The 11,348-nt window shown below is 35.7% G+C and overlaps 3 protein-coding genes across 9 annotated transcripts; 1 reads left to right on the plus strand and 2 right to left on the minus strand.

Moving 5' to 3' along the window:
* The first annotated feature begins 3,719 nt into the window (after positions 1-3,719).
* Positions 3,720-6,899, plus strand: LOC113316996 (pentatricopeptide repeat-containing protein At3g60050-like). The gene is made up of 2 exons (XM_026565153.1): positions 3,720-6,246; positions 6,367-6,899. The coding sequence occupies exon 1, from the start codon at positions 4,212-4,214 to the stop codon at positions 5,715-5,717; it is 1,506 nt and encodes a 501-aa protein (XP_026420938.1). The 5' UTR covers positions 3,720-4,211; the 3' UTR covers positions 5,718-6,246; positions 6,367-6,899.
* Positions 6,900-8,125: 1,226 nt separating this feature from the next.
* On the minus strand, positions 8,126-10,022 carry LOC113317521 (biogenesis of lysosome-related organelles complex 1 subunit 2-like). Of its 7 annotated transcripts, none has more exons than XM_026565649.1 (4): positions 9,891-10,022; positions 9,594-9,712; positions 9,345-9,493; positions 8,126-8,954 (listed from the first exon to the last, which is right to left on the minus strand). In XM_026565649.1, the coding sequence occupies exons 3-4, from the start codon at positions 9,441-9,443 to the stop codon at positions 8,688-8,690; spliced, it is 366 nt and encodes a 121-aa protein (XP_026421434.1). In that variant the 5' UTR covers positions 9,444-9,493; positions 9,594-9,712; positions 9,891-10,022; the 3' UTR covers positions 8,126-8,687. The 7 variants fall into 7 exon arrangements, with proteins under 7 accessions (XP_026421434.1, XP_026421432.1, XP_026421436.1 ...); XM_026565647.1 differs by having other exon boundaries at positions 9,345-9,505; XM_026565651.1 differs by having other exon boundaries at positions 9,594-9,673; positions 9,891-9,981.
* A 189-nt stretch (positions 10,023-10,211) lies between these two features.
* Positions 10,212-11,129, minus strand: LOC113315769. The gene has a single exon (XM_026564026.1). It carries the CDS (start codon positions 11,127-11,129, stop codon positions 10,212-10,214), a length of 918 nt encoding a protein of 305 aa, XP_026419811.1.
* Positions 11,130-11,348: the final 219 nt, after the last annotated feature.

The raw sequence follows: 11,348 nt of genomic DNA on the forward strand, positions 1-11,348 counted from the left end.
TTTTTTTTCCCAGTAGATCCACATAATTAGTTTACTTAACGAGCTAAATATAACAATAATCCTAGTGGGATATCTCAAGTCTTAATGTGATATATAGATTATGTTTATGAATAACCATATTTTGTCTTAATTGGAAACGAGTTATTTGCGTTAATATAATCTAAGAATATCGAGATAAAGCTAATTTCAAAAATTAACATTAATGTTTATCTTTCGGTTTCGAAAATGGTTTATCATGTTACCATAACAAACCTTGGTCTAAACACTATAGACAGCGGAGTCTTATATTCATACAAGCTGATCCTATAACATACCAAGTTGTGTGGCATTTATTTTCCAAAGGAGTATCCTTTGATATTCCGGTGAACGGAGGATTAACTTGTTTAAATCCTTCTTCGGGTATCGAGAAGCGCTAGAAGTACCATCGGTGGGAAACTAAATTTTTATTTTATTTTTTCGTTATTGTATTGTGATTAACATGTAGTTCTCTTCATATATAACAAGTTGTTGTGCGTTCCATGGTCCTTTTCTTCTTTTATAAGTCCAGTCAAGAGCTTTGAAGAGAAAGCTATACAGATTCAAGTGATTTAGAATTTGTGGATAAAACTACTGACTAAAGTTAACATACTTTGTTATGAGGGACTATCAATAACGGAATCAAGTTGTTTTACTGATGTTACATTGAAGATTTCGAAGATTGAAGACTTTGAAGATCATAGTTTTAGGAATTTTGGTTTGATTATCTGCTAGACTCGATTGACTGGATAACAAATTTTTTATATCTTTGGGTTTTCATTTAACCAAATCTTCTCAAATATGAATGAAAACTAATAATAATTTCCACCATGATTACTATTATATCTCTGACAACTACTAATTTCAAAGAACATAAATATGAAGAAGCATAATTAGCACTTATACAAAGTAAAACACCGAGGTATTGATGGTACTAACCTGTGATTGATTCTGAAACCAAAATTAGTAGACAATATTTCGATATAAAATTATTATATTCAAGTAGACAATAAATTTACATTTAACAAAGATGGTTGATATCAAATCTTGGATGCAATAAAGATCCAACAAAGATGGTTGCAATCAAATTTTGTATAATTCAATTTTGCTACACCTATAAAAATTTTACATCCACATCTCTAATGAAACAAATATCTAACAAAGATTGTTGCATTTCAAATTTCAAACTTACATATAACAATTTTTGTTGGATCGAAAATCGTGATGCGGCTGGTTTTGTTGAACTATGTTTCATGCTTTTCGGAATCAATGAAAATTTTGTTCGAAAACCTGGATTTTTTTTTAATGATTACAAATATAATTTCTCAGGTTTTTATTACGAGGATAGTGAAATGTGATTTGAGGAGAACAACTATCATAGTCAACTCACTAACTGGGATCAAATTATAAATATTTATGTGAGGCATGACTATTCTAGTCATACTAACAAACATATTGTTTGTTGACATCCCACTGGCTTAGTAGTTGTAGTGATGTTGGTGGCAGCGGTACATGGTGGCAATAGTAGTATTCGTGTTGGTGAAGAGTTCGTATATTGGTAAGATAATTTCTAATCCACTCAAATATTAAAAACGCGTCATGGTTAGTGAGTCAGATATTTGCTCTCCTTCTAACAATAATTCAAAAATTTAACTTACTTCATAACTCTGTTTTTATTTCTTCCAGATTTGAGTTTGATATTCATCAAATATTCTAAAATATAAAGGCAGCGGTGTATCAAAACATACGATGATTATTTTCGATGTAGTCATATGAAAAATTATACCGTAATTTTTCAGATTTGAATACAATAATGGTTTTTATTTACTTTTTTATAAGAGAAATTAAAGCACGGTTGAAGCTTATATTATGACTGCATTATGCGTCTATACCTTGCTATTTGTCTAGTCTAAGATGACATGACCACCCGAGTTACAAGAGTTCAAATTTGTTGTTCCTGTTATGACAGACATAATCCTTCCCAAAAGATTTTCCTATCATTAGTGAACATTGTCAAATTTAATGCTAGAACTTTTTTTTTCTCTGTTAGTCGTGCTCCAAATTATAGATTTTCATAATATCAACCAAATCTACTTGGAGTAACAAGGATAATCCAGTTGTTGAATGATGTCACAGGAAAAACACTGAAAACAGAAATAAAATCTCATATCCATCACTCAACATCATTGGATACCACCACCAACTCCTCTTTACTCTTTGTTGCGATGCATCTTATGAAAAAACCAGTGTGTGCAATATTAGGATTAGTCTAATCATCTGTAATTTTACACGTATCTATGAGATAGGACGATGTATCTATGCAAACAGATACTTAGATGTGGATCTTGATAAATGCAGTGAACTGATACTAGCAATGCAATAGTCCGAGAAGCTTGAGATACGGTAGCTTGTTTCAAACTGGATGCATAGTTGGTTGTTCTTGCATTTAACAATAATCATCAGAAAGTAGCATGGGATAATTAATCTCTAGTTCTACAAATTAGGTATATACTATGCAACAATCCACTTTGGGATTGCAAATTTATAAAGAGAAAATGTAAATAAGTCAGTGAATAGTCTAACTAGGCATGCTCGGATTTTTAAGATTTTGAAAGTTTGATCTTCAACTCTCCAATTTTTATTGCTAGTACAATATTGGAGGATGCTAACTTTGTAGCTCATTCTTCTCTGTAATGAATTATCCTCTTAGTATTATAGGGAAATTAAAAAAACTAGAGTGATTTGGATGCATAAGATCTGAAGCAAAAATCATTCATCCAGGATACATACTAGTGGTGAGTCTCTCTCTCTATCCTCTTCTCCTCTCTAATGATTTTAGGGTTCAAACAAAAACTCTCATACGACGCTCTTCACTGCTCAGATCCACTCGATTCCTAGCAGATCTGAGCAAGTTCCCCCCTTTATTTCTCTGATGTATTAGGTTTAGTTCGTAGTTTAAAGTTTATTTAGGTTTAGATTTAGTTTGCGATGTTCTACACTTACCATTTGGTAAGGCTTGTGGCCTTTAATGGTGCTTCTTTTCTGCCATTTTACGGTACTTTTATTTTTCCTTCAAGAGTAATTCTTTGTTGTATTAATGGTGTTTCATGGTTGCGGTTATGTGGGTTTTTGTTCTCCGGTGATGGATTCCGGCAGACAACTTCATCTCCCAGTTAAAGACCTTGGGATAATCACCCCTTTGTTCTAGGACTATATCTTCTGAAGAAGACAACAATCAAACAAAATGGTTGGGGTGTGCCTGAAACCATTCCTTCTCCGACTAAATCGGTTCTCTAATCATACATGTGTTTATGCTTTACCAGAATTCCTTCTCTTCATCTTGTCTGAATTTTCGGATCATCCATTTTACTGTATGCTTCGGTTATGGTTTTTGCTATTTTCAATCCCTTTGTAATCATGATTCACCATTAATACTGAGGAATTTTCTTATGATCAAAAAGAAAAAAAGAATCTAAAGCAAACAATTACTACCTCTTTAGAGAAAAATATACTATTCTCTCCGCTCCATTTTATTTAATGTTATAGAGTTTTTCACGCAGATTAAGAAACATCAGATAGAGTTAAATAGGAAAAGTAATAATAACCTTTTGCCGATGAGTATCATTTAGCGGGTACAACATGAAAATTTGTTGGGCCTTATACTGCCATCCTGGGGCGGGGGTAACGACAATGACCAACAGAGGTAAAGAGTTGGCTGCGCCTGCCCCAACAAAACCAGACCTCTCCTTCCTCTTTCATGTCCTTCAAAAAATAACCTTCGGAAAACCCTAGATTTCTACATATCCAGATACCCTGACCTATTCTGTTACTTCTTCTTGATACGAATTGAGAGGAATCTGGAAATTTCCCAATCTTGCAATAAACAGGAACCATCATTATTCAACTTAATCAGTCGTGTGCTACACCTCTTAATGATTCTGATCTTGATCTTGAAAAAGGTACGGTTTTTGTTCAACCTAATCTCTACATTACTGAATAAAAATCTGATCTTTGAAAATTTCAATGGAAATGTCATATGGGAATGAAACATTTTGATGTATTTGGGTACTTTGTTATGGAACTGTCTTCCGTGTTTGATAAAATGCCCAACTGAAAAAAGTGCTTTGTTATTGAACACTGTGAAGTTAAAGAGAATATGAAGAAGAAATCTGAATGCTGCTTTATTAGTTGTAACCATGAATCTTATGGTTCTATTTAGTCGTAGAAACAGTATGGGCATTTCGCATTATCATCGCTATGTTTCACGATTATTCCTTTGTGATGCTAGTAGTAGTAGTTTCAGAAACAACAATATTGATGAGAATGTATCTGATATTACTGCTGACGACTTTAAAAAAAGTGCAAAAACGAGTTTTGGTTTTGATTCTGATGGACAAAATGTTTTCGAGGAGACACTTTTAGGGGTTTCCTCTTATAATGATAGTGATGATGATTCTGAGGAGTGTTTATGGTCGAGAAGGAGGCCGTTTTCTGATATTGTAGTGGATGTTGATAGAATTTTGAGAGTACTTCAACAAGATAGGCCTAGTTTTGATACTATATTAGCACTTGATAAGTTACGGCTCAATGTTTGTAGTAAGATAGTTAGAGAAGTTCTTGTAAAGATCTCGAAAAGGTTTAGTGCGAGTAAAGTAAGGTGTGCGCGCTTGGTATATGAGTTCTTTATGTGGTCAGCGAGGCAGGAAAGCTACAGACATACATCGAATGAATATAACTTAGCGATTAAGGTATGTGCTGAGTGTGAGATGTACTCGACTATAGAGGAGTTATTGGATGAGATGATGAAAAGTGGTTGTAGGACTACAGCAAGAACTTTTAATCTCGTGATGTATAATAGTGGCAACGTGCGTAATGCGAGGAGATTACTTTTGCGGTTTTTGAATTCTAAGACGTTTTATTGTGGGCCATTCAGACTTTCATGTAATGCCATTTTACATTCTCTTCTTGTGATGAAACAATACAAATTGATAGAGTGGTTTTACAGACGGATGCGTTTTGAAGGTCATTCCCCAGATACTCTGACTTATAATATTATTTTATGTACAAAGATTAGATTGAAAAAGTGGGGTCAGTTTCATGACCTGCATTGTGAGATGATTAAGAATGGGTTTCTTCCAGACCTCCATACATATAATATCATTCTGTATATGCATGGAAAAGCAGATAACAAACATTTGGCGATTGAGGTCTTGAATTCCATGAGAGAAGAGGGTTGTGATCCTAGTGTTCTTCACTTCACCTCATTAATATATGGCTTGAGTCGGGCTGGAAATCTGGAAGCATGCGAGTTTTTTCTCGATGAGATGATAAAGATAGGTTGCATGCCTGATGTAGTTTGCTATACAGTTCTGGTTACAGGATATGTTGTGAAGGGCCATCTAGAGAAGGCTCAGGAAACGTTTGATGAGATGATTGTCAAGGGGCAGTTACCCAACGTTTTTACATACAATTCTATAATCCGTGGGCTTTGCAATGCGGGGAAGTTTTGTGAGGCACATTCCATGCTTGAGAAAATGGAATTTAGAGGTTGCAATCCGAATTTTGTAGTGTACAGGACTCTGTTGATTAGTCTGAGAAGTGCTGGAAGATTTTCCGAAGCTGATGAAATACTAGGACTGATGGTGAAGAAAGGATTCAAGAGGTATAAGTTGTATCAAAGTGACAGATCAAGCAAAAGTTGAAGATGTTCCTTTCGATGTGAACTTATTTGGTATTGTGTGACCCAATTCTTTTCCAGCTGGACGAAGTTATTCCAGGGTTGAGCATCATGGATGCAGAAGGAATTCCTTTTGATCGTCATGGAAAAGGAATTGCTTTTGATAATTTAAGTCAATTTATTGAAGAAAGGAGGAAAACGATATATTAGGGAGAGAGGAAAAGAAAAGGTACGCATAGCCACAGCCATCCTGATGTTGTACAACAAGAGAAATATAAAACTTTCAAAGGGATACAAATAACACAGAGACTGGGGATTGGACTACTTGAGAATTAGTGATGATCTTGTTGCTGCCCTCATTGTTTTGACTGAAGCGTCTCTGCCATTGAAGACGAGATCACTTTTCCTCTTCTTTTTTTCTCCCAATTAATCAGTCAATAGCCAGACGATTGTGCTCCACAACAACCTCTCTCTCCAGGGGACTAAGAAGCAAACATCCCCAAACACTTGCAGTTGACAAAACCAAGTTAAACATCTGGAAAAAGATAGACATGGTATGTATTCTTTCTCTACTTCTGTTAGACATAGAGTGGAAGCTTTCTCTGTTACTTTCCGTCAATAACATCTTCTGTCTATTCTCACTAACTCAACTGGTCCCTTATCGCTTGTTCCAGAACTGAGGTTCTTGCTCAATAGCCGAGCGAAATCTTTGAGCCCAGCCGAACCGGGATTAATGGACACGTTGTTCAGTGCTTTTGAGGTGTTTATGAGGATGTATGCACTGAGATATTCTGAAATTAGTGTGGTCATCTATTGCCTCTATGAGCATATTCGAACCTCGCATTCAGCGATGGGTATATCAAATTAAAGGCTACTGGAGCGGAGTTAGAGTTTAATAGTTTATAGAAACACAGATGGCAGATCCCGCAGAGCTGGAAGCTTTTGGTATCTCAATAGAGTAAGAGTTTGGCTGCTACCATGTGCTATTACTGGAGTACTGAGTCAATATTATGCTTCAACTTCATTAACTTGCTTAATTTTTGCAATCCTCTCAATTGTTTCTTTTGAAACGTTGTTCTATTATCGTTTATGGTCATGCTAATGTATTTTGAGGTCATATCTTCAAAATCTACTACCATTTGTTTCAGTGCTTTTGTACAATTAAAGACTTTTTCTTTCATCAGTGTACAACATCTTTTGTCCTTCATATTTATATTTTTCTGTCTAATCAAAATCAGTATCAGTATCAGTGGTGATGGTTACCTACAACATTAGAAATTTATGTAAGAATCTGTTCTGTAAATTTTGTTAGTTTGTTCGGTTTATTGAATCGAGGGGATACGCTGATTATCCTAGCTGCCTACAACCAACAGTGCTAGTAACTATATGAAAAAGCAGCAAGAAATTGAATAATTCTTATGTTTGTGGAACATGAAACTGTAGTAAATTTCGACAAAAGCAGCTGTTAATGTGACTAAACGGAACTCTCGGTAACATTCTTTTGTCGAGTCATTAAGAGCAAAGTGTTCTATCTCAGGAAGAGAAAAAAAAAAGTACAATAAACAAAGCAAGAAAAACGAAGATTTCCTGAAGTAGTCTAGTATTCAAATCGACCATAACCAGATAAGTATCTTCTATATGCCTCCTTGGACTCCCCACAGGATGCACTTCGAAATAAGGCATTACCTTTGCTGCCGTTGCCAACATCAGATGTCTCCTTAGTCTTTATCCCGGGGCTGCTTCCTTCTCCAATGTATTTTTCAAACAAATTCACGCTCTCTTTGATTTTTTTCTCATTATTCTCGCCAACTTTTTTATTCTTGGTTTTGATGCTGTTGAATTTGGCCTTAATTCTGGCGAAGATGGATTTTGGTCTTGCTGTTTTTGATTCTGGTGCTGATGTTGTGGCTGTTTTTGATTTCGGTGTTGATGCTTGTGCTTCACTCTTGGTGTCCATCTTTTATTCCAGAGAGCTATTGAATGGCAGGAAGCTTATGCAAATTGTAGCAAGCCAAAAGTGAAGAGGTAGTGCGTGCAGAAGTATGTATTTATAGGGTCTATAGCTAGACTTGTCATAGTTGTACATGGAATCCTACATCTCTATTTTGTTATTCTCGACTCCTTTACTCCATTCCTTTCAGGATATGGAATTAGAATTCTACTAGAACTACGTTTCAAAAATTAAAACTCACACTAATACATATTAAATTATTATGGCACTCAACGGTTTAACCTACCAGTCCCAGACTCTCAGCGTTATCACTATTAGATAAGCCATCGAGGTTTAGTTTAACAAGATTAGGATTTTGCCAAACAAGATTAGTTTATGCCATATACTAGTTTCTGTTACGGAAATTCTCAAATTCCTTACCTCAGCTGTAAAGAGGCTCCAGAATGGACTCTTCCAAAGTAGCTCAAATTTTCTCAAAACACTGATAGAAAGACGGTTTCTATTTTATGTTAGGAAACAATCATAATCAATTAAATCATTCGCTAAAATAAATGCAAATCACATTCAACGCTGAGGACTCAGGTTGAAATTATGGATAACGCTGGAGAACAAAAAGGCAGACAGATTTCGGTTGGGCAACATTTTGCAACATCTGAATACAAAAGCCTGACTATCATCTCGGATTTCTTGCATTGAAACTCATCACCAACACCTAAGTTCCCATGGACTCAGCCATGTCCATCAACTATACAGCTTTTCTTGTGGAAAGCATTCGTCGAAGACCTATGGATCCTCGACAACCTCATCCAGATCCACCCCACCACCAATTCCAATATCCATCTCCGTTGCAATTGTAATCCAGAGACTGATACCCTTCTGTTACTTCAATGTCATGTTTTTGTAATTTCTTGGCGTTTCGAGTCAACTGTATTTGAATCTTCGGGTATTGCATACCCTCTTGTAACAGTTCTTTAGTAGATCAATAAATATCATGCTTCAAAAAAATAAAATCGCTAAAAGAAACCATTAGTTTCACCACAGTATTTACGTTGGAGATTGCTGATAAGCAGAATGCACTTTTGATTCCAGCAAAGATACATGCTTGTCAAGCACAGAAACTACAGCTTCAAATTCTGTCAATTGCTGCTCCATCGCTTCAATTTGCTGAACGTATTCATCAAAGTTTCCATTTTTTTCCTTCAACTGCTCCACAAAAACCCGTAATCCAGAAGCTACATCACCCAGACCCTTGTATTCCTCTGCTACTCTGGTATTCATCTTCTCCAAAAGTTCCAGCAAGTTATTTGTGCCCTGACAACAATCAGATAAAATCAAAATTTAGACCCTTCAAATGGTATATCGGTATTTAAGCCATTTCTAGTGCAATCTGAAACTCCTTTCAAGGAAATGTGAAAGAAAACTAGGCAGAGACGGTAATTCACTCTCATTGTATGGAAAGTGAATCTGCACTAACCAATTTCAAGAAGACAATTCCATCTCCGTTATTAGTATATTGATTGATCAAAAAATCCAAGATTACATACTAAAAGGGAAACGCAGAATAAGAAGAAACCACTCTTTTAGAAGAACCCTATACAAGACAAATACCACCCCAAGACGATCAAATTATAGAGGTAGTGAGAGACCTGGATCCAGAAATTAAGTAATAAAATGTAGAAAAAGTCTTGAAAGAGTTGAGACCTGGAGTTCGCCTTTGATCATAGTAGAGACATTGGTGAAGAGATCGTTCAGTGATTCAGAAAGTTTGTCTACCTCCTTATTTGCAGCCTTTTCCCCCATTCCAACATATGTATATTGATTCAACTTTGATACTTGGATGATGGTCTCATCTATAAAAAACACTTAATCATGTTTCAACAAACACATATCTAATCAGAACCCGAAAAGATAAAACAATTGGTAGAGAAAGAAAAAAAAAAAAGAACTCACATAATTGGTTTGATCTACAGCAAAAAACAACTCAACTGCAGCTATGACATTAGAAACCTTCGGAATGTTGGCTTTTCCCTCTAACCAAAAGAGGGATAAATGACAAACAGACAAAGTGACTGAATCAATGAAGTTTCAGAGAATTTAATAAGTTCAAGTACCTTCTTAAATTTAAAGATGCAGTCAAAAACTTTCTCAATAATCAATATTTAACAACAGATTTTTCAATCGCAATTAGGTTTCATTGATGCAAAACCCTAAACAATCGAAAGAACTGAACCATATAACGAGACAAACCTTTAGATTTTTCAGCAGCAGACCGCTATACAGAGAATCCCAAAATCAAATCGAGCCTTTTACTCTGTTTCAAAAATTCTACTGACTGGGAGATTTTTTCTAAAATTGAAAAGAGTTTTCTTGTCCAATTTCTCTGTGAACAATTTCCGAGGCACCTTTGACTTGACTTGTATTGACCGTTAAAATTTTTTATTTTTTATTTTAGAAAAAGAGGTACGAGAACCTCAATGAATTACGAATTGTCATTACATCCCAGTTTTGCATGTTCAAGAAATTTAGTAGTTCCCATAGTTTTTTTTTTTTTTTTTTTGCTGCCGTGATTTATTGATTAAGAAATGAAACGTTGTCTGCTAACAAAAGACTCTCAATAATACTGGGAGGTTTATCAAACCATTCCCTAGTGACTCCATTTTTCCAGTTGTGTTTAGCTAGCTTATCAACAGGTTTATTACAATTTCTAGGAACAAAATGACACTCCCACTGTGGGATATTTTTAAGACACTCAATGGCATCGAGCAAAATGTCCTCATTCTCCCAGGCTATCACCGGTGCAGAGTTGTTGATGTAGCTTTCAGTTCCCTTCAAGTCCGTTTCCAGTACTATATGTGTATGCTGCAACTCTTTACTCCATTTAACAGCTTGATAAAACGCTAGACATTCTGCTTGCTCCGAACTTCTTATTCCTGCATAGCATTTTGTAGAGCATCCCCACCAGTTTCCTGCAAAATCACGTAAAATAAGAGCAATCCTTGTCGGTCCAGAAGCTGCATCATAAGAAGCATCACAGTTTATAACATAAAATGGTGATGCAGGTGGTTTCCAATGCAGATGTGATGTTTTTTTATATGCAACAACTGAATTCTGTTCAGTTTTCTCATTTAGCTGTTTTATATAGACTGCAAAGTTCATGGCTTTACTGGCAACTTTCTGAGGAACTGCCTGCTTCTGTTGAAACTTAACCTCACATCTTTCATTCCAAATTGACCATGAGACAATCATGGCAGTGGTTAGCCTTCCTTTTGGCATGTTGTGTTGTCTGTCGATGTTCATCCAGTGTTCAAAAATGTCTGCAATACTTATATCATTCCTTGTAGGTATACATGGGCCTCCTAGTATGATCATCCAAACAACTCTGGAAAAAGAGCATGTGAAGAGAACATGTACTACATCTTCATCATGCTGGTTGCAGAAAGGGGCATTGTCGATTGACATAACCACATGATCTGGATAATCTTTCATTTGTAGCCAATATGTCAGCAAGACATTTCCACCAAAAATGTTGAACACGCGGCCAGGTTTTGATCTCCCAAAGCGCTTCCAAGGTGATTATGTGCCTTGAATAGTTAGAGAAACTTCAGTGTCTCCTAAACTGAGCTCATGAATTTTACTATAAGCTGATTTCAGAGTAAAGCTCCCATTCTTTGTAAGCTTCCACACAAGTTTATCTTCTGCAGCTGT

This window comes from Papaver somniferum, chromosome 10 (assembly GCF_003573695.1).
Source record: "Papaver somniferum cultivar HN1 chromosome 10, ASM357369v1, whole genome shotgun sequence".
Taxonomy (NCBI): Eukaryota; Viridiplantae; Streptophyta; class Magnoliopsida; order Ranunculales; family Papaveraceae; genus Papaver; species Papaver somniferum.